The 26,861-nt window shown below is 42.3% G+C and overlaps 2 protein-coding genes and 2 long non-coding RNA genes across 4 annotated transcripts in view; 1 reads left to right on the top strand and 3 right to left on the bottom strand.

The window, feature by feature from the left end:
- Positions 1–1,755: 1,755 nt before the first annotated feature.
- Positions 1,756–4,769, bottom strand: LOC143104751 (uncharacterized). The gene is made up of 2 exons (XR_012983124.1): positions 4,454–4,769; positions 1,756–2,271 (listed from the first exon to the last, which is right to left on the bottom strand). It is a non-coding gene; the product is annotated as an uncharacterized LOC143104751 (long non-coding RNA).
- A 2,239-nt stretch (positions 4,770–7,008) lies between these two features.
- Positions 7,009–8,294, bottom strand: LOC143104748 (uncharacterized). Its single transcript, XR_012983123.1, has 3 exons — positions 8,197–8,294; positions 7,925–7,993; positions 7,009–7,418 (listed from the first exon to the last, which is right to left on the bottom strand). It is a non-coding gene; the product is annotated as an uncharacterized LOC143104748 (long non-coding RNA).
- Positions 8,295–12,824: 4,530 nt separating this feature from the next.
- Positions 12,825–17,404, bottom strand: LOC143104738 (ADP-ribosylation factor 4). Its single transcript, XM_076269012.1, has 6 exons — positions 17,198–17,404; positions 16,510–16,590; positions 16,188–16,297; positions 15,588–15,659; positions 14,534–14,659; positions 12,825–13,400 (listed from the first exon to the last, which is right to left on the bottom strand). The coding sequence occupies exons 1-6, from the start codon at positions 17,262–17,264 to the stop codon at positions 13,314–13,316; spliced, it is 543 nt and encodes a 180-aa protein (XP_076125127.1). The 5' UTR covers positions 17,265–17,404; the 3' UTR covers positions 12,825–13,313.
- Positions 17,405–22,912: 5,508 nt separating this feature from the next.
- Positions 22,913–26,861, top strand: part of LOC143140463 (uncharacterized) — a 9,049-nt gene continuing 5,100 nt past the window's right edge. The window contains exons 1-4 of the mRNA XM_076301387.1: positions 22,913–23,161; positions 23,423–23,466; positions 25,014–25,077; positions 25,865–26,008. Coding sequence (XP_076157502.1) covers positions 23,129–23,161; positions 23,423–23,466; positions 25,014–25,077; positions 25,865–26,008 — 285 coding nt within the window. The 5' untranslated portion in view covers positions 22,913–23,128. The remainder of the gene's footprint in view (positions 23,162–23,422; positions 23,467–25,013; positions 25,078–25,864; positions 26,009–26,861) is intronic.

Raw genomic sequence — 26,861 nt, 5'->3', positions numbered from 1 at the left:
TGTGTGTTGTTCTGGAAAAGAGACAAATACAGAGATACTTACTATTCACATCAATATAAACATCCACAGATTAATGCTTAAGGCTAATAGTGACACACATATGAGCCTAGCAGCAACTTGATATAGGCTAGCAGCAAATCTTCTCCTATTGTGTGCAGCCTAGTGCAACACATTCTTTACATAGGAGTCAAACACGCTGCACATGAGCCTTCAGAGGGAAAAGGCACGATACAGAACATTATACTAGCAAACTAGCAATGTATACAGTAACCGCGAACCTATAACAATAATTAAATGACACGCACTCGCGTTAATACCGCGGCCCATAAACACTTGCGTTCTACTAATGCATTTTACTACACAGAATAACACTGGCAATCTCAGCACAAATATAACAATATACATAACAAACAACTATGTAACTATGTAGCAATACTTACAGGTCTTCGAACGCACACAATGTAACAATACAAATACAGTGTCCAGGTCCAGTCCAACGCAATAATCCACTCTGTAAAGGCTATAACCGTCTCCTCTATTCCCGCCACTGAACACCCTCAGCGCAAGCATCCCCCGACTCACAATCTGATAGGTTGAACAAGTGGAGTCAGAAGGTAGGCGTGGGCATATCGATCCAAATATCGATAGTATCGATACCAACATTGGTATTGGTATCGGATCGATACCAGCGTGATGGGATCGATGCTGTAATTTCTGTTCACTTCTAATATCTCTCAATTTGTTCAAAATGCATTGTTCATGTTTCACCAAGGGCTAACCTACAGTCATGCAAACACCATTCCTTTCACATATTGCATGCCTGCTTTGCAATGTTTCGTTGCTGAAATATTTGTAAATTATTAACAGTGGAAATCATAAATTCATTAGTGGTCATGGAAATGTATTCAAATTTAGCATGTTGATGTTTTATTCACGTCATAAATCATGACACACTGTTCTCCCCTACATAAAAGTATATAAACGGCTTTTAGTTACAAATATCAGTATTGGTATCGGCAATACTGTCCCTATATTTAATTGGTATCGGATCGAAACAAAATTTTACAGTATCGCACACCACTATCAGAAGGGGTGCACGCACTGTGAGCATGACCCGTCTATGGCATGACCCAGTGGCGACAACTGGATGCTTACGTGAACAGCGTTGTGGCTGAAACAGCAGTCCTTCGCAACAACGGGTACGGATCAGTTTTACAGCTACAAATCATCCTACAGTTAAAAATATTTTACCATTACAAATATATTCTACAATTACAAATCAATATTCTACGTACAAAAAGTTGTCCTACAGTTACAAATCTTTTCTGCAGGTGCACAGACTTTTGCACCACCTTAGGGATAAGAAGCGTCTCTGTTAATACAAATAATTTCTACAGTTTCAAAACGTGATACACGTACAAAACTTTTGAGTCTAATATTCTTCCATACAAATTGGGCACCCCTGGTGTAGAGTCATGAACATCTATGTGTGTGTGTGTAGAGTCCTGAACAGACAGATGGTGGGGGAAAACAAACACTCCTCCGATGGACCTCTCCTGTCATGGATGATGGCACTGGAACTGTGCCAAAGGCTATTTATTATCTGTCACACACACTGCAAACCAGCGTCAATGCCAACACAGTCATGAATGGTCATTTTGCAATTATTTTATGATAGGACTGTGTTATGGTAGAAGTAACTTTATTTGATCTTTATTTAATCAAGTCTTTAAAAGAATGCACATGACTCAAAGGGATTGTTGAAGATTTTTCGATTTTTATTGGATATTTATTTTTATCATCTTGGGGCTTGGCGTTTTACCAGCAGGCCCCGATCCTGCCGAACCAAGCAACGCAGACAACTGGAGCCCACCATCCCAAAAATGGGAAAATGGGGACCACATATTAACACACAATAAGCGACTTAGTTCACCTCACATCTCAGTAGTCTCAGTGATAAGTAGTTAAGTGTAAGTTACATTGAAGTTATGATTAGCTTGGTGTGTTCAGTGCTTAAAAACATGTTGTATGCTCTCCAGTGTCTTTAGTTGTCGTGTTGCTTCGTCTGTTGCGTCGTTGTTCTCGTTGGTTCGTCGTCAAGGTCAGCGCAGGATGGTAAAGCGCTGCCTGCGTTCCTCGAGCACCAGCATCCTCCTCAGCCAGACTCAGGGGGTTGCTAGGCGAAGCATCCTCCTCAGCCAGACTCCAGGGGTTGCCAGGTTTCGAGGACCTACCCTTGGCAGCAGGATTTATGCCTCCTCCATCAACCACCTGGATAAAAGAACAAAACCCAAAATAGTCCAACTTAGTCCATATCCATTAGCTAGCAGATACCAAGTTAAGTTAGCATGCTAACAAGTTAGCTTTGGGCTGTACTGTCTTGTAATACCACTTTGCACCTCAAGAGGCGCTATATCAAATACAACCAGATAATTTCTAATAGGAGAACTAACTTTCTCAGAACACTTCTGGTTTCCAGAACCGAAACTAGCTGCAGTTCACCTAGAGGACAATCGTGAGCGAGCTCAGAATGAATGGAAGCCTACAGACAAAGATTGTTAAAGGGGTGGTTCAGGATTTTGGACATAAGACCTCATTTCCAAGTAAGCAAGTGTGATATTTATCAGTGGAGACCGTTTTCAACACGTTTCATCCAGTCCTTCTAATTGCAGAGTTCGCAGGTGCTAGGCTAGCGCAAGTCAACGGTATGTGCTAGCCTGCCACTAAAGACAGTCTTACCCACTCCAAAGTACACCCGAGGCAAATTCCAGACAATCGATGTAAATGTCTGTGTTGATAGAATAGTGTGAGAAATACAACTACCCTCGCATCGCGTTGCAATAGTTATACTTTGATCCCTGAAGTTGGTAGTAGTCATTTTGCATCTCAGCGGCGGACTGATATTACCAAGGCTACTACTAGGTATCCCCATTGGAGTGCGCTTTACTGTTTACTTTTCGGCGCAGTACTACTAACCGGAGCAAGTATAATTCCGCCGCTGCTAAGAAACTAGTCCCTCAAAATGTAATGCGATCGTTGAAATGCAAGGATAGAATAACGTTAGAAATAACACCATCAAAACAGACATTTACATCGATAGTCTGGCGTTATAATTTATTTGCCTCGGGTGTTCTTTGGAGTGGGTAAGACTGTTTTTAGTGGCAGGCTAGCACATACCGTTGACTTGCGCTAGCCTAGCACCTGCGAACTCTGCAATTAGAAGGACTGGATGAAACGTGTTGAAAACGGTCTCCACTGATAAATATCACACTTGCTTACTTGGAAATGAGGTCCTATGTCCAAAATCCTGAACCACCCCTTTAAGGCGGAGCAAGATACTTCATCAGGAGCCACTTCCGGGAACCCGGATCGCACGAGGGGGGGGGGTCAAAATCCCCCTTTATGCAGAGCAGAGGCAGCGACTGCTCCATTGAAGTCTATGGGCATAGCTCAGAATTTTACCACATATGCTAAGGTCTTAGTTCTATAGAGTTAGGAATGTGAATTTCGGGCACGTTTTCATGATCCTCAAACCCTTGTGAACATTTCAGGTACATTTTTAGCATTTTTGAGCATTCCAGTCTGGAGAAAATCGACTTTATATCAGGTGTGCGCCGGTTATTTATGCCGCTGCTGTTGGCGGTTTGCAACGTACGCTCATCAATACGTCATCGACACGCCTCTTTATGCAGACAGGATTCGATCCCCATTTCGCGCCCATAGACATGAACTACGACGAAGTATCTTGCTCCGCCTTAACAATCTTTTCTACAGAGCTTCACTGACCAATCAGCATTCATTAGCAGAATGCTAGCATGTGAAGGGCAACACCTGCACACCCTGTAAAAAAAATACTGAAAGGACATCAGGACATGGATATTTGTTTGTCTCACTGTTGATGGAAAATCCATATTGTAGCTAAGAAAACTAAGATAAAATATATTTTTGTGGCAATAAGCAAGCAACCTAGGGGAACTATGGGTGAACTGCAAGCAGTTTCGATATGATGGGAGTTACAGTAATAGGAAGTGAACAGGCTCTGATAGAATTACATTACATTACATTTGGCTGACGCATTTTTAACCAAAGTAGGACGAGTAAACGATTGTAATGGTGCGTAATGGTCCACCTTTCTAGACTCTACGACTGTGTCTTTAACCTGTCACATATCCAATTCACCCACACAACACTTCAGTTGTCTCACAGCTCCAACAAGGTAGCAAGCTAATTTATAAATACATGAGTTTGGACTACATACTACTACATACACATATCAGAAGACTGCTATGGCGTACGATAGTCTCAACAAAGCATGATCTCTGAGCAGATAAAGATAACACACGATCATACTTGTCTCCATTTGCAATAGGCTAATAATAACAAAATCAATCTTCCCACCCATGAGTGAATAGATGAGAGGGGGGATTCCTGAGTTCACATGCAGCCCACCTACCTGTGCATTCTTCAGTGGAGGCGTCCAAGAGAAGTCTGCTGATAAGGTGTGGCATGAAGTCAGCGTACTGGCACCAACAGTTAGAAAAAGACCACACCAAAGCTACTCTGTGTGTGTGTGTGTAATTATTCACAAGGATAAGTGGATCACATTCTCTTAACATCCCATGTGAAACAAATCAAAGGGAAAAGCACATGTGGTCTGTTAAACTCTGGTAAAGAGTGAACAGACTTGTGTGTGTGTGTGTATGTGTGTGTGTGTGTGACTGTGTGTGTGTTGTTTTGGTCTGTAGCCTGGTGTTTCCAGACTCGACCTGTGTGGGTTTCTTTTCTCAATAAACCCCACCCTCCTGGGCAGGAACCCTGTTCCTGGGCCAGAGACCCAGTCACATGGTGCATAAGTGATGTCATCACAGAGGTGCATAAGAATGTCCCATTCCCAAATCTAACATCAAGGACAGGCTGGTGCAGGCTGCTGAAGAGCCATCACCACGTGTGTGTGTGTGTGTGTAAATTCGTCACAAGGATAAGTGTATCATGTTGTCTTAACATCAAAGGGCAAACCATATGTGGTCTGTTGGAGTCATGAACAGACCTGTGTGTGTGTGTGTGTGTGTGTGTGTGTGTGTGTGTGTGTGTGTGTGTGTGTGTGTGTGTGTGTTCTGTTACATCAGCTGTGATAGGCAGTCTTGCTGTGTGACACAGGCAGTGTTTTATGAGTTTCAAAGCTGTATCATCTCTTAAAATATGTAAAACCTTTCTATAAGATATTTACAAGACATTTACAGTAATTGGTAGATTAAAATAAAGATTTTAAAAAAAGATGGAAGTCCATGTCTGGATTGGTGTTGTGTTGTTTTGGTCTGCGGCCTGGTGAGTGTGTGTGTGTGTTGTTTTGGTCTGTGGCCTGGTGTTTCCAGACTCGACCTGTTTAGGTTTCTTTTCTCGGTAAACCCTACCCTCCTGGGCAGTTAGCTCCACATGTGGAATGTTGGGCCCTGTTCTAGAACGTTCTGGTGGCTCTAGGGAGTTTCCTGTTCTGTCCTGCTCAGGAAAGCCCATGGTTCCGATGCCTGAGATCCAGTCACATGGTGCATAAGTGATAATGTCCCATTCTCAAATCTAACATCAAGGACAGGCTGGTGCTGAAGTGGTGCATGGTGCATCACCATTTTACGTAACACACACACACACACACAAACTACATACACATACACACACACACCCACACATACACTCACACACAAAGCTACACACACACACAAAGCCACAGGAGCACATACATAAAAAGCACACAATTTCTATGATGCAAATTTGTATCCTAGAGGAGGGGCCACTGGGGCAGGCGTTACTGTTATGTTAATACTAAACTATTGACTTTTATTTTCATATCCAAGCAAAAGCAGTTCCACCTAATATGCTTCCATACTGCCCACCTCTTTGATCTGAGTCTGTTGTGTTGTAATCTGTCTCATGTAGTCTCTGTGAGTCTGTATTGTGTTGTAGTCCATGTAAAGGAAACTTACAAGTATACTTGCAGTATAAAAACTTAAACTTATAGTTTACTGAGGGTATACTTTATACTATCATGAACTAAAAAGTGGTCTGGAAGTATATAACTAGTATCTTCACTACAGCTGTACAGCTGTACTTTTTTCTAGGGGTATAGTGTCAGTTTGGTCTGTCTGAGTCTGTGTTGGGTTAGCCTATATCTTGTGCGGTCTGTGTGAGTCTGTATTGTGAGTTTGTATTGTGTTGTAGGCTATCTCGTACAGTCTGTGTGAGTCTGTGTTGTGTGGTGCTGTGGGTCCAGCCCTACCTCCCTTAGTTTCATTTCTCAGTAAACCACAAGAGAATCCAGGAAACAGCCATACTGGTCTAGAAATTCACAGGCTGTTCTAGAAGCCTCACGGAACTCTCAGACTGTTCTAGAAGCCTCACGGAACAGATTGTTATGTGCTGACCTCTGTATTGTGTAAAGTCAAGGAGAAAAATGCTTTTATTTGGAATCTTGTTTAATCTCATAGCCTAGCTCTTTTGTACACTGTTTCGCTATTGTCATTGTGAGTAGTGATGACACATTCATTCATCTGTGTCTATGTATTATTTGTATATGCAGAGTGCAACCCAAAGCCCTCCAAGACACTGACACACAAGACAAAAGATTCTGGACAGAGCAGACATTTGCTTGCAAACTACTTACCATCAGAATCAGTTGACTTGACTTCCATTTTTGAACTCAGGCAGTACTTTGTCAGAGATACAGAACTAGTGGGTTCAAGTCTATTTCATTTTTATTGTACATACTCTATATATTTTGGTTTGTTTTTGTCTTTTAATTAAGATAATTTTGGCGTTGTAGTCCTGTTTATATATTTCCTATTGTCGTCATTGGTTGATCTAGTGGCATAAGTATAAAATACAAAGCATACTGAATGGCCATTGTGTATGATAATGTAAATGAATGTAAATAAAGGCAAATAAATGTACTAGTTATTCTGCCAGAGTAGCTGACGCTTTGATTTAAAAAGAGTTTACAGACCTCACACAGAAAGGTTTCAGTTCCAGCTTTTGCCATTTTTATTGATTTTCTGATAAGGAAAACAAGCGTACAGCACTTGAAATAAAATCCGGGTTGAACGTTTTACCAGTAGGTCCATCCCTCGACCCACCAACCAAGCAACAGACAACCAGAAGCCACCAGGGAAATGGGGGAAAAGAGAGATTTTTGTTTGGTGGCTTTTGTTTGTTTTTGGTTGCTTCTTGTGTCTGATGCATCGTTGGCGGTCGAAGAATCGACGGCCTGGCGCTGCTCACTAGAGACCCGAACCTCCAGACCAGGGGCCCGCAGGGAACCTCGACGAATCAGGATCCCGCGCCGACATCACCGGGGCTGAGGGCACAGGGTCCCAGTGCCCTACCCTTGGCAGTAGGGGTTTTACGCCACTACTCCACTACTCGACATCCTGAGAAACAGAAGCGACCGTCAGCCAACTGACAGCAGTGTGTGTGTGTGTGTGTGGCATAGTGAGTCAGCTAACACAATAACTTTGAGGGGGTCAGTCCTATGTTCCCACAGCCCAATGCTCCCCCACAGCCATGTTACCACATTTCTAGGTTAGGGTTGGTTTAGGGTTAGGGTCTGGGAACATGTGTGGGACCATAGGGCTGTGGGAACATAGGCAGTAGGCACGCTCCCACTTGAAGAACAGGCAACAACATAGTCTGTAGGCTAATACATCCACAAATGTTGATAGCAGTGGACACTTCCATAAAAGGGTATGGAACCCTTAATAGAAACAAATTGGCAGCATTATGAGCTGATGAACTGATCACCAGTCATGCTTAAATATATGAATCAGCAAATGTAGGTTGTTATTATAGAATACATCAGCTGTTATGCTATGCTGCGCACAAACTGAAAACCTAGGTTATATTAGCAGGAGGATATAAGAGACGTTGGTACACTCACATAAAGAGAGCAAGCAGACAGCTTGAGGCTTTGTGGCGTCTTCAACGCGAAGAACATCTCCACCGCGCCCTGTTTGAGAAATACACGGAAGTTCAGAAATTTTCGAAAAATCAGGCTTCTGCATAATGCAACTGATTACATAGGAAATAACGCAGTTCATTCCATAGAAAATTATGAAGGAAAGGCGTTGGAGGTTGCATGTTGAAGTTGTTTTTACATTTAGCCTAATTGTAAAAAAACTAAAGTTAAAAAACAAAAGCTAGCCTACTCACCCAAGATCCTTCGGGCAGACGAATCTGCAGGATAGAAAGGACCTGGCAATAATGAAGAGTTGTTTTTATGCCAGCGGAAGACTCCACCTCCGCAAACATTAGTTTCATTTCCTCAGAAGAGATGCGTAGCCTAAGCTAGGGAGGAAGGGTTAGAGAGGGCTATGTAAGGTAGCCTAGCTATTTCTAAACAACAAAATGACACATTACTGTGTGGGGGGATTGATCGCAAGAGACTGAATATGCTTCAAAGTTTTTACTATAGGCCTACTAGGCTTAGGTTACAGTACGGCAAGGCCTAAAGCTTCTGCAAATTTTACAGAGTAGCCTAGCCTAAAACATAAGAATACACTCCTTATTACAACTAGTCAACACAAACTGTAATGACTCAAGGGATGAAATATGGCCAGAATATGGTCTATTCTGCATGGGACCAGTATGCATTTTGACCAACATGACATCAATTGAAAATGTAAAAAAAAAAAAAAAATAATAAAACAGACAGCAATTTGCACACAATCAAGGTTGCATGGATGTACTTAAGCATTTGTTGTTTGTTAAGGATTGGGAGATATTACTTTTATGTGCACAAGTGATAAGATGATTTGGAGTTGGAACAAGCACTTTTCATAATGCCGACCAGCAAACGTGCCCATCATCATTGGTGAAAGTGTTCCCCCTTGTGGACATACTCAGTCAATGTTCATTATTTACCAGGCTTCGAAAAATGTTCATTGTGTTCAGTGCCTCACACACACACACACACACACACCACTCAGACCAGGGGCGCAGCTACCCATTTTTTGAAGGGTATGCAACAACAAATTGGCGCCCCCCCCCCCCCTCAAAAAAAAAAAAGAAAACACAAACAACTAGTAAAAGTAAAACAAAAGGCCAATAATGTATTAGTACATATTATTATTTTTTAAGAAATTCTGCCGATTTGAACTTGAAGTATTGTTAAATGTCGCATTGTCACTTTAAGAGAGTCTAAACGGTTCTCACAACGTCCTTTTGCCAGCTGTTGCTCACAAAGGATAGACTGATTCAACTCTAGCCTTTGTTTGCGCCACATTGACAGCACAATATTAAGTTATTACAAGGACTCTTCATTGTTAGGAAATGGAATCATGTAATGAGTTGTTGCTAGTGTGACATTTCTGTTCAGTTTGCCATTAAAAGTGCAGTATGAGCATGGTAGCCACCTAGCTATCTGAATGGAATATAGGCTGTTTCAATCGGCATATGCTTAGCACGCATAGAGTGGCATGTGCTTAGCACGCCGTGAGCGCTGAGTGAGCAGGTACGAGTAGTGAGTTTTCGTCTATGGAAAAAGATGGATAAAGCAAAAAAGCTGTCGGGGGTTAAAATAGAAAAAGAAAGGGAAAATGAGATGGCGTGTCAAGGGATGCGACAGTAGTTAAATAAGTGGATGGTGAAAAGCAACAGGTAGGATTTAAAGTGTGACGTCTGCCTGGAAGCACACGTTTCATGTTCATACCTGTTGCTTTCATGTTCATGTTATTATAGAAAATTCATTCATTATCATCATTCATTCATTCAGTCATTATGGACAAAGATGGATAAAGCAAAAAAGGTAGGATTTAAAGTGTGACGTCTGTGCCTGGAAGCACACGTTTCATGTTCACTTTAAATCCTACCTGTTGCTTTCATGTTCATGTTATTATAACGAACATGAAACGTGTGCTTCCAGGCACAGACGTCACACTTTAAATCCTACCTGTTGCTTTTCACCATCCACTTATTTAACTACTGTCGCATCCCTTGACACGCCATCTCATTTTCCCTTTCTTTTTCTATTTTAGCCCCCGACAGCTTTTTTGCTTTATCCATCTTTTTCCATAGACGAAAACTCACTACTCGTACCTGCTCACTCAGCGCTCACGGCGCCCCACTCCCTCTTCTATGTAAAAATTCTATGATATAATCTTATGAGATAGGGCGCCTACTCTAGCCTGTTAGTCCTCTAAAATGTTATTTAACATTGAGAAAATGCAGAAATGATTTAGAAAAGTACAACAGTAGCTACATATAGAATACACCAAATATATTATTATTTTTATTATTATTATTTTTACCATCGCTTTGGCGCCCCCATGCTGCGCCCCTATGCGCCGCATATAGCGCATACCCACTTTTTGCGCCACTGACTCAGACACAGACCACTCATCCGTGCGCGCACACACACACACACACACACAGCACTCATCCTCACATAACATATGAATTCAGTGGGGGAAATATCACTGGGCATGTAAGTTCTTCCCACTATACAGACACAAGAAGTCACTGAGTCTCCTACAGGGTTCCTATATTAATGTAGTACGTCTGCTAAGTGAACATATTGATTCGGTTTATAATAGTCCCTCAAAGAAACGGAGCAGTGTCTGAATATGGATATGCTACAGGCAACATTCTGCCTGTTTTATCAATGTGATTATGGCATCCACGCAGGCTACAGTTCACCTGTTCAAAAAGCTCTGCATGAGATGGCGCACATTACACACCTGCAGCAGTACAGCAAGCAGTCTATAATAAGCTCACCGCAAACAGCTTTTTATGACATATTTGCACACGGATGAGATGACACATGGCATATTTACATGGTGTATTAAAGAAAATAGATATCATATAGCCTAACATATTGTACACACAGTGTTAAACAGAGTGTTTTGAAACTCTCAACTTACAACACAGGTGAATTTCCTGTTCGGTCTTTAATAGCAGAAAAAGTTTATTTATCCATATTGTAAGAAGCGTACACAATTTTGTTTATTTATTTATATTGTAAGAAGCATACACAATGTTGTTTGCCATTCCTGTCTTGTTTTGCCCCAAACAGAAACAGGACATAATGTGTATTTTAATCTGCCTCTTGACATTACACTGCAAACACTATTTGTCCTTTATCTAGAGGGCTTTCTCTTCAGGCACGTTCTGATTCCTCCCAATCCAATATCATTTGCTTTTTGAAAATGCCATTACCTAACAAGTGGAACCTGTACTTAAAATACATTATTGGAATGTGAAATTATTAAAAAATTCCCGTATTGCCTCTCTGCGAAGAGGAGCTTTCCCATTGGACACTGCACACTTGGTGAGGTCGACCCAGAGAGGACACCCTGCACACATGAGACCTGCCTTTTGAGAGGCAGCCGTGGCCTACTGGTTAGCACTTTGGACCTGTAACCGGAGGGTTGCCGGTTCAAATCCCGACCAGTAGGCACGGCTGAAGTGTCCTTGAGCAAGGCACCCAACCCCTCACTGCTCCCCGAGCGCCGCTGTTGATGCAGGCAGCTCACTGCGCCGGGATTAGTGTGTGCTTCACCTCACTGTGTGCTGTGTGTGTTTCACTAATTCACAGATTGGGATAAATGCAGAGACCAAATTTCCCTCACGGGATCAAAAAAGTATATATACACTTATATACTATATATACACACATGCTCCCCCCACAGACTGACAGCAAAGCCCAGAGGCGCATTTCCACAGAAGCCCAGCTCAAACTGTAGATTCCACATCCATGCATCATTTCATCTCCCTACTCCCTGGCTCTTTCGTTGTCCTGTTATCAGATACACTCCCCCCCAGATTTAGGTGAGCTTAAAAAGGGCATGATGAAGGCCGAACAAGGCCGTCACATGAACAAGTTCTGTGACTGTGCGATGGCAGACTCTCACCATCACTCCCCGCTGCCTCTTTCCACAGCCCTGGTAATAACATGGTGATAACTATGATGACCTAACACGCAGGTATGAGATGGGTGCACTGCAGACTACTAAACTTTTCAGATGAGTGGTCACCACATTTCCCAGATGCGCCCCTTAAAATAGACATCAGGCCAGGGAGGGAGGGAGGGAGGGGACGGGACCGCTGGAGCTTGAGATCTCCCAGCAGTTTTGTATCCCACTCTGCTCCTGCTCTCCCACGTGGAGTTACAAGTCCCGTTTCTAAGTTCCGCAGCAGAATCTAAGTTTGAGATCCAGTGTGTAATGATAGGCCCACCACTTCCCTCGAGAGCGGAGCTCCCACCCCGGTCAAAATAACAGCAGACATTGTCAAGCAGTGGCAACACATTTTTACTGAGAAATGTATAAGTGACAGGGCAGAAAACGAATAAAACCACAATTAAAAATGATACCAAGACAAGCCAGGCACTTGAGCTGTTTATCACCTGCTTAGGAAACCAAAAGCACAGAGACACTGGGTCTGGGGCTGGGTTATTGCATTGCCTTGGCCCTGAGACACCTCAGCATCTCTTACACTGGCAGCGGCGCTGCCCTGCTGGTCCTGGGGGGGGGGGGGGGGTCAGAGCGTCTCAGGCAGCTGCTCAGTTCTAGAACCTCAGAGTGAAGAGGAAGAGGGGTCTCCACGTCTTTGATGAGTTCAGTCAAAACACACTCAAGCACACAGCAGCAGGAAATACTAGCAGACAGACAGACAGACAGACACACACACACACACACTAACAGACACACATCACATGCACGCACCACGCATCACACACACACACACACACACACAAGATTGGAAAGGTGCAGCTCAGATGCTGCCCTCCTTCCTCTGAGATAGCAGCAGAGGGGGGCCGGGGGGGAGGGGTAGTGGCGGGGGGCATGGGGGGGGGGGGGGGGGGGGGGGTCATGCTATGGAGAGCCAACATCCAAAAGTTTTTAAACAGACTTCATGACAGACCAAACTCACTGGATGAGAATACTGGGCCATCAGGGAAAGACTTCATTACCCACAATGCTCCACTCTGACAACCTCAAAGCAATGACATAAAAGCCCCGTATGATTTTTAAAGCGCTATTTTTACAGTCATAGAAAATGAGGTGTTTTTAAAAGAAAGGAGGACAGTTAACAGGGGACAAAGGAAGTAGAAAATGAAAAAAAAAAAAAAAGAATAAAGAAAAAAGAAACAAACAGGTGCAGATTTCGTTCATGATGACGCCTTCGTCCGATCACACTCCTTCAGATGCAGGGAGAGAGAGGCCACAACAAGTCCCTTGATTGGAAGTCTCTCTCCCCCTCTTGCTCTCTTTCTTTCTCTCCCTCCCTCCTTCTTCTCCATTCTTCCTCTCCTCGTCCCTGTGCGGGCTCTAGTGTTTGGAGAGCTCATTGGAGAGCCAGTCGAGGCCCTCGTAGAGTCCGGTGCCCTGGGTGGCACAGGTGGCCTGGACGTACCACTGCAGGGACAGAAACAGAGAGACCAGGTTACACACCTCAAACAACCCGTGTGTGGTGCACTGCTGAATTGTGTGTGTGTGTGTGTCTGTGTGTCTATCAGGGGCGCGTTTTCCAAAACCATAGTTGCTAACTAAGTTAGCAACTTTGTTAGTTGTAATGCAATTTCTCATTGCCAAACAACTAAGTTGCTAACATAGCCAACTATGGTTTTGGGAAACGCACCTCAGATTGTGTGCGTCTGCCTGTCTATGTTATGTGTGCTATCATTGTGCTTGTCAGTATACTGATCCATACTTAGGTTGATACATCAGGCAGCTTTGTGAGCAAAGTTGCTGGCATGGCTATGCATATAAGTATGTGCACGGTTCTCTAGGTGTGCCTGTATGTATGTAATGCATGCGTACCATTCTATATGTGTAGATGTGCATGTGTGTAGAGATGTAGCGGTATGAAAATTTAACCTCACGGTTATAGTGACCAAAATTATCACGATTTTCGGTATTTTTGCAGTATTTTGTGTGCCAGTGCATATGTAATGCATGGGTACCATTCTAGGTGTGTGCCAGTGCATATGTAATGCATGGGTACCATTCTAGGTGTGTGCCAGTGCATATGTAATGCATGGGTACCATTCTAGGTGTGTGCCAGTGCATATGTAATGCATGGGTACCATTCTAGGTGTGTGCCAGTGCATATGTAAGGTATGAGCTACACCAGGCGTGTAACTGAAGCGTTCCGTTTACGTAGCGTCTGCTGCAACAATTAGCTGCCACTATAATCAATGGAAGTAGCTACACCAGACGTGATAGCGGCGCATACGTTCGGAAAAAATAAACCAGTCTTTTAAAATGGATTTTACATGCCGCGAATGGAACGCTTCAGTTACGCGCCTGGTGTAGCTCATACCTAATGCATGCGTACCATATGTGTGCATGTGCGTATGTAATGCATGCATACCAATCTATATGTGTGCATGTGCGTATGTAATGCATGCATACCATTCTATATGTAATGCATGCGTACCAATCTATATGTATGTAATGCATGCGTACCATTCTATATGTATGTAATGCATGCATAATGCATGCATACGTTCTATATGTGTGCATGTGCGTATGTAATGCATGCGTACCGTTCTGCTGCGTAGGCTCTGCAGTCCCAGCTTGTCTGTGAGTTCGCTGACGGCCATGGCATTGGGAAGGTCCTGCTTATTTGCAAACACCAGGAGAACAGCGTCCCTCAACTCATCCTCTTGCAGCTGCAAACACACACCATCATTATCAGCACATCTTACCAGATGATTACCATCACACACACACACCTCAGCACAACAACCTGTAGCATATTCACTCACACACACAGCTCATTGTTCTAGACGCATACGGACTGAAAGAGTGTGTTGAAAGCCTCTGTGGTGTGTTAGTGTTATTAGTGATCAGGGGTGCATTTCCCAAAACCATAGTTGCTAACCTGTTAGCAACTCATGGCCTCCTTACACCAAACAACTTTGACAAGATTTGGGAAAGATTCTTGAAAGATTGTAGTCTTTTAACTTATGAGTAATGCTTGAATGGGGGGGCATAAGTTAAAAGACTACAATCTTTCAAGAATCTTTCCCAAATCTTGTCCAAGTTGTTTGATGTAAGGTGGCCATTAGTTGGTTGGCAATGGGAAATTGCATTGCAACCAACAAACCAACCATAGCAACTATGGTTTTGGGAAACGCGCCCTAGAATGGAGTGTCTAAAAGACTGATGCACATCTCATCACAGGCACATATCTGAACAAGAAGGAACAGCAGAGCGAGCAAAAGAGGAAAATCTTCACATGATCTTTTGTTTTAGAAAATCTGGATGCACCGATTATAAGAGGAAACTACACTATTAATAAGTAATTAAAATAATAAAAGTCTTAATAAAAAGTCGTTCAGGCCTTCATAGCACAATCTCTGAATGTGAACAACATTTACCTAGTGCTGAATTCATGCAACATGAGACAAACAACAACCACTGCCATCAGTAGATATCATAAATGTAGAGTCCATAAGGCCGATATCGGCCAATACTGTGGCTAACAAAAATGTGTCCGAAAAAAAAAAAAAAAAAACCTTGTGACAAGCAAGAATATGTATGGTGTCATTTCGGTGCCAGTCGGAAGCTCCCCTCTTCCCTCTGTTCGGTGCTTACCATTTTGGCGAGCTCCTCTGCAGACTCTGCTACTCTCTCTCGGTCGTTGCTGTCCACCACGAAGATGAGACCCTGGACACAACATCAGACTTCAGTCAGACACAGACACATCTACACTCACAACAGCAACACAATAACACATACAATCAGCCATTACAATCTTTGAAAGGGTGAGTCTCCTGTGACACATCGTCAAAGCACAGAGCATTTGATAGTTTGATTTGAGGCATCATTTGAGCATACCTTATCAAGTATAGTTATAGTATAAGAATGCTTGGATATGGCCCTTGCTTCCCAAGCATAGGTGTTCACAATTTACAGGTTGCAATAAATACAGGACATTTAAAGTATATATTCATGTGTGTAATTCATGTGTGTTATTCACAGATGGAATAAATGCAGAATTCAAATTCTTTGTATACGGAAGTATACTTTGCCTATAAACCTGTTTTACATTTACATTTTCGTAATCAGTAGCATTATGTTTGATACATATATGTTTGAATTAAAGAACATTTGGTAATACTACAAATTAAATCAGCAAATCTTTATTCTCTCTGCAGAATGTTTGAAAACTGCTGGCATAAAGGATCATGGTACCTGTGTGTTTTGGAAGTAGTGTCTCCACAGAGGCCTGATCTTGTCCTGGCCGCCGACGTCCCACACGGTGAAGCAGATGTTTTTGTATTCGACGGTCTCTACGTTAAAGCCTGTTCGTAGAGAGACATTCCAAACAGTCATACTTCTGGAGTCACAAGACATGCAAGGTCCAAGTGCCCGCTCATGGCGAGGGGCGACTCTGATAACAATCGCTGGTGACAACTCAGAACGACTCGTGAGCGCTACATATATGTTGTTATCCAATATAGGGTGAACTGCTGTGATGCACTTCGTCATATCGAGTAAGAGTTGTAAAACTTACCAATTGTAGGAATAGTGGTGACAATCTCCCCGAGTTTCAACTTATACAAAATGGTAGTTTTACCGGCGGCGTCCAAACCCACTGCGAAAGAGAAGTGATCACCAAATCAATCAAATGATCATAGCTGCTACAACTGATTCGACTGTTAAACCCATACAAGTTGGACTATCGTCTGGGTGGCAAACGAGCTAACTTGTTAGCCATCGCTAAATAGATAGACCACCGAGTTTGAGCCAAATGATCGCCCTGAATGTGTGTATGAGGCCTTTAGATGGAGAATGAGTGGGTGAGACAGTATTTAAGGCATATGGTTAAGGTAAATACCCTTAGGTTTTGGTTCACATCCCTCCCATTTTCCAGCTATTTCAGCGTATGGCTAATGTTAGCTATGGCTAGATAAGGCACTTATGATAGCTATCGCTAACTTAGCAAAAGAACAGCTCATCAAACAGCATGAACACACTAAAGAATTTTGTCCTAACTGGTCACTCAGTTCGATAAACCATATCTTACTTTTGCAAAGTTACAGACACAAAATTACGCAAACTATTTCGACTAGCTTCTCGTGTAGTAACGTTAACTTTAACTTGACCACCCGGCATTTCCTTCTTCTAGGAGTGGTTAGCTAACACGGTTAGCGCAGATTAGCCTGTTAGCAAGAGCATCCAGCTGATTAGTCGAGACTCACCCATGAGTATCCTCATCTGTTTCTTGCCGAAGAGTCTTGAAAAAAGTGAAGAAATTGTAAGCCCCATTTTAGAAAGACTTTTTTTGACTTGTTGGTGTCAAAAGTTTAGCCAGAATCTGAGTTTCTTTCAGTTAAACACTCGTAGTCTTCCAGAGTCCTTTGATATGCGCTTGCGTGCTGCCACGTCCTGTCGGCCACCGCGGAAGATATGGCGTCATTTCCTACTAAAGTACCGGGTACCTACCCCTACGGATATGTTCGCAAGCACGGGCGCTTTGTATTCCATAATAAAATTGGCATCTGTCAAGTAAGTTTGGGTCCACTTAACGCAAATATTTATGGGGAAATTAGTTATTATCAAAATATTCAGTCCTCTTGAAATGTTATCCACAACAAAGCAACACTGTGTTAGACATGCTTAATATTAGGAAATACAAGACTGGGTTGAATTTGAATAATATAAGAACAATTTAATTTCAAATGGACTGACTCCGCACTAAAATAATTTATAGAGCGCCCTTTGGAAATGACAAAGTTTGTATTTTCACCAGCAGGTGGCGGGAATCTGGCAGATTTACAAGAATCCCATTTTACCAGTATATGCTCCTAACCCAGTGGTTCTCAAAGTGTGGGGCAGGCCCCACTAGTGGGGAATAGAGACATATATGTCATTTTATATGTAATTTATTTATTCAGGGAAATGTGAATGAGCCCAGAGAGCTTTTTTACAGCAAAGCCCTGATGGCAAACAGTTCCTAAGAAATCAGAGTACAAAAATATAAAATTAAATCGAAGAAGAATACAATACAAATTACCAGGGGAAATAGAATAGAAAAAATGAAATAATAATGAATAGAAAAAATGAAATAAATAAATAAAAAACATAAAACAAATAAAAACGAGTTCGTTAAAAACAGGAGCACTGTACCGTAGCCATATCATTAAGAAAACACTTTAAATTATCAACTGTTACAAATTAGCTTAGTTTCAGACTTTCTTGCAGTTTGTTCCACGTATATGGTGCAAAAAAGTTAAAAGCAGATTTCCCAAAGTCAGATTTCACTAGTGGGGTTTCAAGGGAGATGAGACTCTGTGCCCATGGTATTGTGACACATATAGACTTAGATTTCGACAGGGAGCTCAGGTAAGCGGGTAGTTTTCCTGCTAATGCCTTATAAATGTCACATCCACGCTATCCCAGCCCTCTGTTCCAGCTCCAGTCCCTGCAGCTACTCCAGTCCGGCTTCCTGCCCAACCAGCATATGCAGATCCAATCCGTTCATCCTCCCCAGAATTTTAGTTTGCCTTCATTAGTTTCCCGCCTTGTTCATTGCCCACCTGTTTCCAATCCTAATTATGACCGCCGCTGAAGGCGCTGAGCGAAGCGGTCATATAGGGATTGTCAAAGTTTTTTTTTTTTTTTCTCGTCATCTACTTCCTGAATTTTTGGTCAACGATACCCGGGACACCGAACCACCGGGGCACATGAAATTTGGTGGGTATGTAGCCCCACTAGACTTTTACGGAAAAAATTCGTTTCATCCCTGGAGTCCACTCCCCCCCCCTGCTGGGCCCCGTAGAAGGATTTCGTAGAATTTCATCCATGGGGGGATCTTTAAAAAAATAGATTATGTGTACATTTAGTAACTGTACACTCATTGGCCTGTAGATGGCGGTGCACACATATACACATGCACACACACACAGGCACCCACATGCTATCGGTATTAGAACGGCCGATACATAATTACAAATTCAGTAGGATTAAAAGAAAGCCCAAATAAATATTCATCATCATCATCATGGCTGCATTTCCAGTATTGGCGATAAGTAGTCGTTTGTCCACTAGATGGCGCATCGTTGCAGTGAGACGTAATTTTGTTGGAAGTTAAACGTGGGTTGGAATAACAATGGACGCTTCCTACAAGGACTATAGTTTACCGCAGAGAACGTCTAATAAGGATAGGATGATGTTCACATGAAATGTAATTCCCATTTCTTCTTGAAGCCGAAATAAATCTGAGGATGTTTATCGGACATGCTTGGTTTTTACTGCAGGTACCTTAATCTTATAATATCAATAAGGACCTAGGCAATGTTACCATTAGCGTTGGTTGAGTGATGGAGGCCAATTTGATTGATTGCATTTGTAGAAAACTATAAATGCGGTTATACCAAGCAAATTGATAGCAGCACTGTAATTGTATCTTTCAACTGTCATTTGTTGCACGTGCTACAAAAATCATTCTGTGCAATGGAAGATTTACCAACGTTACACCAGTCTGATACAGTTTTGCCTATACATGCGTGAGACTGAGACGCCTGTTTATTTTGTTTGAAGTGCGTGCAGGGTGTGAGAGGGGAATCGATGTGCTTTGATTCCAGCTTGGTAGTTGTAGTCTGTGAAATTAAAAAGCACGTGTGTGTGAAGTATCCAAACAATGACACCTTCATTTCATTATGGCTGCTTTAGCAACACACCTTAAGCTACTGTGTAGGCTAGTGGGTCCCATTTAGAAGTGGCTACTTCATTCGCGCTTTCCTTGACTCATGGAGCTGCGTGAATTTTATTACAACTTTTCGCCACGATATGGCAATTTAAGTCCGCTTGATACTGTAAGGCGTAAGCCATTGGTTTCCAAAGGAGATTTTATTTGTGTCGCCAGCATAGCCTATTGACAATGTATGTTGTAAATAGGCCTACCTTATAAGCCTACCTGTAGCTTAGGGAAGCTAACAGCTTTCTATTAGGATCTAGTTTGTTAGTTACAGTTTTGTCATAATACCTGATGCATTTTTGCATTTAGAATAGCCAGAGCGTGAACAATATCGGGTGCCTATGGACTAGGCTTGGTGAACCCAGCCTGATCTGCCCGCTATTTATTTTTTGATTTCTTAAAAGATTAAGTTTGGTCTGGTGAAAGCCAGACTTGCCATGGACCTCAGTTACACAATGCAAGGGAACATGAATCAGCCTATATTTGCACGAACAATAACGGACAACAGCTCTTCAACTTTGGCCCGTTAAAATGTGTATGAAGTCTAGCGACGCATTTTATCAAGGCCCATTTGACGTCAGTTATTTGCACCACTAGATGTAAAACAGCATTTCGTTTCAGACTACTGTTACTTAATTTGTGTATTAACAATAACGTTTCAGACTACTGTTACTTCATTTGTGCATTGACAATAAAGTATTACATTACAACTAAAGATGACTAAAATCTTATGTAGAAGAAGAAACATTCACAAAAAAATCCATCCATCCAAAAATGACATTTGTTTTTGATAGCTGTTGAAAACGGCATGGAACTGACAGAGATGTTTTTGTAAATAAATAAATAAATAAACAAATAAATAAATAAATAAATAACATTATGCTGATACCTTTTGCTTTTCCCAAATACAATGTAGCCTACAGGTGTAAGTGACCTTTCATCAATCCAGTTGCAATGGATGAACTGTGATGAACTGCCCTACTTGTGATTGTTTAGAGATTGTAAAGGTTTTATAACAATGCTACATCTTCTTTGGCTATTCTACAATCTATTCACCTTTTCAGCACCAGTAGGCTACTTTCTGTGCAGCCGCACACACACACTCAGGCATGCCAAACAAGCATACACAAAAGTGTCAAGAGTGGGGGATGGAGTAAAATATGGAGACAAATTGAAGTGTGATTTATTTTCGCGGAACGGATGTACAGGACTGAGCGGCGGTCATATTTAAGTTCCAATTTAAACCCTGGACTCTCAGTGTGTGTTGTTGATTATTATTTGTGGATTCAGCGTGAAGCTCTGTGAAAAGAAAATACCTTTTGTCGTGTTTGCCCACTGTGGCCTTTTGTTTTGTTTAAGTAAAGTAACGCCTTGAGCGTCTGCATCCTAAAAACCTCATTTCAAGTCCTTGTTTGTGATAATAAATAAAAAGAAGGCAATGTCTATCCCTCCTATCTGACAAGGAAGACCAACCCACATTCTGGTTAAGTGTGCAATGATGAGTTTTAAACCCATCATTGCACGGTGGGGCGTGATAGGTGGGGCGCGAGGAACAGGAGGAAAGGTGTTCTTTTGTGCCTATCTTTAATAATGCCTTTCCTTTTTGACAAGGAAGATCATAGAATCAAAACAAAATAACCACACACAAACAGTCATAAACAGACCAACATATGAATTAAAATAACATCTGATCCAGCAGCCTGAGGCAGGAAATGTGGGCTAATGTGGAACCAAGATGTGAAAAAAGTATTTTAACATTACCATTTTGCTGGGTTGTTGGGGTCAGCTGGGGCTTGAAAATTCCCCACCTTTAAAGTGGGAAATGACAGTTTCAGAACCACTGACTAAGATGCATCGACCCAGGATGCGAGAAATAATGCACCTTATCACCTCCCCATTTAGGATTAATCTGCTGTTGCCACATGCCATGCTACACACAAGTAAATGCATTGGGCTACAGCCATTCTCAGTTCTGTGTGTGTGTGTGTGTGTGTGTATGTGTATGTGGGGGTTGAGGGGAGTTGCTTTTTCCCTCTGTCCATCAAGAGTGCTTCATCTTCAGATTCAATGTAAACAAGTGAACCCAACAGGTGTCTTTGTATGCTTGTTTTTCAACATATGATGAATTTGAGAGATGCTTTAAAACTCATGTTTGTGATTTCTAATAGGCTACCCATTTTTTGAAGGGTATGCAACAACAAATTGGCGCCCCCCCCCCCCCCAACAATAAAAAAAAGAAAACACAAACAACTAGTAAAAGTAAAACAAGTAAAACAAAAGGCCAATAATGTATTAGTACATATTATTATTTTTTAAGAAATTCTGCCGATTTGAACTTGAAGTATTGTTAAATGTCGCATTGTCACTTTAAGAGAGTCTAAACGGTTCTCACAACGTCCTTTTGCCAGCTGTTGCTCACAAAGGATAGACTGATTCAACTCTAGCCTTTGTTTGCGCCACATTGACAGCACAATATTAAGTTATTACAAGGACTCTTCATTGTTAGGAAATGGAATCATGTAATGAGTTGTTGCTAGTGTGACATTTCTGTTCAGTTTGCCATTAAAAGTGCAGTATGAGCATGGTAGCCACCTAGCTATCTGAATGGAATATAGGCTGTTTCAATCGGCATATGCTTAGCACGCAGAGCGGCATGGTGAGCGCTGAGTGAGCAGGTATGAGTAGTGAGTTTTCGTCTATGGAAAAAGATGGACTGTGCTTCCAGGCACAGACGTCACACTTTAAATCCTACCTGTTGCTTTTCACCATCCACTTATTTAACTACTGTCGCATCCCTTGACATGCCATCTCATTTTCCCTTTCTTTTTCTATTTTAGCCCCCGACAGCTTTTTTGCTTTATCCATCTTTTTCCATAGACGAAAACTCACTACTCGTACCTGCTCACTCAGCGCTCACAGCGCCCCACTCCCTCTTCTATGTAAAAATTCTATGATATAATCTTATGAGATAGGGCGCCTACTCTAGCCTGTTAGTCCTCTAAAATTTTATTTAACATTGAGAAAATGCAGAAATGATTTAGAAACGTACAACAGTAGCTACATATAGAATACACCAAATATATTATTATTTTTATTATTATTATTTTTACCATCGCTTTGGCGCCCCCATGCTGCGCCCCTATGCGCCGCATATAGCGCATACCCACTTTTTGCGCCACTGCACACACACACACACTTAGGGAGGGGACAGGTGCAGAGGACATGTCTGCTGCCTACCAGCGAGTCAAGTCAACACGTGATCCAATCTAGGTCCAACGTCCAGACGGTGCTAGTGAGGCGGGCGGGCTGAGCGTTAATGAAACACCAGCGTCGCTGAAGCGCGCAGACGATGCACAGGGTGTCTCAGTCACCGTAGCACCGGAGAGCAGAGCACTACCGTGGTGATTTGCAGCGGTTTGGTCAAGCTCTGACAATGAACGCCACAGCAGGACTACAAAAGTGGCAGGTATGGCAGCGAATATTAACTTCAGTCGACTACAAAAGTGGCAGGTATGGCAGCGAATATTAATTTCAGCCGGCACATGGAGATAGAGGCGTTTTGTTTACATTGTCTTTAGTGTGCTAAATCAAATGGCAAATTGACATTTAAAAAAAAGAATTTGCATGGAATGTTGTTGCAGAAGATTACATATGAATAAATTGGCTTTAGTCTAGCCTACATTTAATCGATTCCAACGCTGTTAAGACTTCCCTCATGTTTCCCTAGATTGATACTCTGTCGAGACTGTACCTGTCGACGCTGAGTTTCAGGTGAGTGTCCGCCTTTTTTGCCAACCTGAATTATTCTTTTTACCGAGTCTTTGAAGGTCAGGAATGAGTCTTTCCAGTAAATTTTTGGTGTTTTTTGTGCAAGCGTAAATAAAGGAGACCCAGGTGACAGGTGTTACGTCCTTGCTTATCTGAACCTGCCACGGAACTAGTTCAACCAGCAGAGCAACTTGGATATGTTTTCAATTTCTGAGACAACATATTTCATCTATAGTGGTTTCATAACACTATTCTGTGTCCTAAGGTGTTATACGTGGAAACATCGTGGCGGAACAGAAATAGGCCTATTGCAGCGAATTCTGTTTGTTCAAAGTAAAGACATTACAAATATTTGTCCAAGCCAGGTCCTCCATGCGATAGTCACAGCGCAAATGCGCGTAAGCGATCTGTTGCCCCTGCCCAAGTGCTCAATAGCTTTCATAAGTTGGCACAATGTTTTTCCTCGACTGACTTTACTACCAGAACTTTACCCCGAATATCGGGGATGGAAGCGTGGTGTCTGCCCGAGGTTCAATCCGTTTCAGCACCACGGTACTGGACAGCGCGTTGCCCACCACTCCAAATCGAAGATGATGACCATGGCTGGACGATTTGGAATTGCAATATGCACAATATATTTTTGCCTCAGTACTCTTGAACATTAGATTGGAATGTGTTTCTATTTATGTTTAGGATGGGAGTTCCCACAAATTTGACCATATGATACTACAGTGATAATTTGCTTGCAATATGATATTGTGACGAGGCAAAGAATTCTTGCTTTCTTGGCAGTTTATTACCAGCATTTACAGAGAACAATACACACAACTTGGACTGGGTCAGCTTATACCCAGTGGCTATACTACACAACCTGGGTGGCATCCCGTAACATAAACCCTTTCATCCCGACAACACAACAGCCGGCTAGTTTACACACATACATGACAAGTCACTCACCGGTGATTAACGCATAACATTAGGAAGCATACCCAGTATCTAAGCTGTACATTTCTCCCATAATCCACTGCATGAAGGTAAGTATAACAGTAACATATTTCCCTGTCAGCATGTCCGAGCCACGCTACAATATTTTTGTGATTCTTCACACGATCCAGATAATATTGCAATTCGATATTAAATTACGATCCAGATAATATTGCAATTCGATTATGAAATATATTTTGATTTATTTCTACCAGATATTAGATCAACCATTTTGGCACATTATAATAGTCCTTGACTAAATATCACAGTACTTGGTGCCACATCAATACTATAAATAATGCAATAAATACATTTACTCCCACCTCCAGTATCTATGTGTTGTGTACGTATAGAATGGCTTTCTCTGCTCATAGAAGTACTTATAGAATGGCTTTCTCTGCTTATAGAACTAAATGTACTTATAGAACTGCTTTCTCTGTGTATAGAACTTAATGTACTTATGGAACCTAATGTACTTACAGAACTGCTTTCTCTGTACGTATAGAACTTAATGTAATTATAGAACTTAACATACTTACAGAACTGCTTTCTCTGCTTTCTTACAGTTTGTTGGGAAGCTCTTCTGTGGTGCTTCTGTCCATCATCAAGAGGCGTTACCTCAATGAACAGGTGAGGGGTAGAAATAGGTTTGTGTGTGTGTGTGTGTGTGTGTGTGTTTGTGCGTGTGATGGAATGTGTCTTGAGTGTAGGACCTGTCTTATCGTAAAGCACATTGAATGACCTCTGTGTATGAAATGCACTATATCAATAAATTTGACTTGACTTGACTGACTTATCTCTGAAGAGTTTTATCTCAGAGCACACATCCACTGTTACAGTAAAGTCAGTGGCGGCACTGCTGTGCTAACACCAGCTCCCGCTGAGTTCTCCCCACCGTTTAGAACAGGCTGATATGGGACTGCAGCAGATCAGCTGAATGCAGCCTGAGGGGGAAGGGGCTACTCGCAGCACAATTATAGAGAGATGGGGTGGGATTGGGAAATGATAGCGGGTCAGACCCGAACTTTCGTCGCCGGGCCCACGGACACTGGGAAATGAAGTGCAACCACCTGTGTCACAGCTCCCTCTACTTTAATCACCTTAAAGGAGCTGTGTGGAATTCTCTAGGCTTTGAGCGGTCACGAACGCAGACCATTTACTTGGTTTGCCTTAGCGCTAGCAGGTTTGCAAGTTACCCACACACACACAAACCCACACCCACACACAAAGTTAACCTGTGTAAGCTCACACATGTGCATTTCCTCTTCTCTGCCACGTTCAGCATGAACTCTCATCAGAGCCTCTTTAGGAAACAGATTCTTGGAGAGAGAGAGAGAGATCTGTAACTGAGCGGGGTCATTGGTCATGATTTGATGAATGATATTTAATGTTGTTGATGTTGTTGTTTGGGTCTCAGGTCAAGCCTCTGGTCCAGCTCGGCTTGGCCGACTTCCTGGCCTCTGCCATCCTCATGGGCACAAACATCATCAATGTCCTGCCGCTGTCTGCAGGGGTGCGGTCCAACGTCCTGCTGTGTGAGCTGGGACTCTCTCTCTCCCTGGTGAGCACAAATATGCACACCTATACATACTGCATATGTACATCCATCACACCTGTGCATGTGCAGCATGTAGCAGACACATATTGTAAACACTCAAACACATGGAGAATAACACACACATTTTCAAAGCAGATAGATTTGTTTAGATATTTCACATATAAGGGTCCAGCCAAGGCCATTTTTTAACATTGCTGCTAGGATTTGCATGCGTTCTCCACTAATTCAGATCAGGGCGGCTGATCTGGGTGAAAAACCCTCAGCCTGCTGACCCATTGGGAACGCAAAAAAGGCCGACACTTTCTTAACGAGAAGTTGAGTCTGTACATTCTGTACTAATCCGTTATGTCACGTCGTCAAGCATGGCGTCTCTTTTACGGTGAACGTCCATGTGGCGAAGGTAAACGTCCTCGTAAGCCACAAGACGTGTTTCGTTAGTACTCCTGACTACTTGTTAAATGCTGTGTCACCTTCCATAGGTCGTGTCGGTCTGTTCCCTGTGTTCTAAAATATGCCTAGTCGCTTTTAGAATCCACTCTTCCTCACAGTAAAACATGTTGAGTAACAGGGGCAGATGACGAAACAGACTGTACCTATACTCCTGTCTGAAGGACGTTACATACAAACACTCGTAAACGTTAAGTTGTTACATACGCACACACGTAAACGTAAGTCGATGTGCCTGTATACCGTTAGACTCATAAAAAACTCATTACCATATAGGCATGTGACATTGTGCGGTGTGAGGTGTGAAAACTATACTGAGGTCAGACGGAGGTGGATGGCCATAGGGTCAGACATGAGGGAAGTGCAGCATAACTGACATGAGATAAGATCTACTCTGGCCAGACATTAT

This window comes from Alosa pseudoharengus, unplaced genomic scaffold, assembly GCF_046254945.1.
Source record: "Alosa pseudoharengus isolate Yale_2024_CS ecotype anadromous, Long Island Sound unplaced genomic scaffold, YU_APseudo_1.1 YU_APseudo_1.1_scf_10, whole genome shotgun sequence".
Lineage (NCBI taxonomy): Eukaryota > Metazoa > Chordata > Actinopteri > Clupeiformes > Clupeidae > Alosa > Alosa pseudoharengus.
Note: the sequence above shows the minus strand (reverse complement) of the source record. Positions and strands in the feature narration are given on the sequence as shown.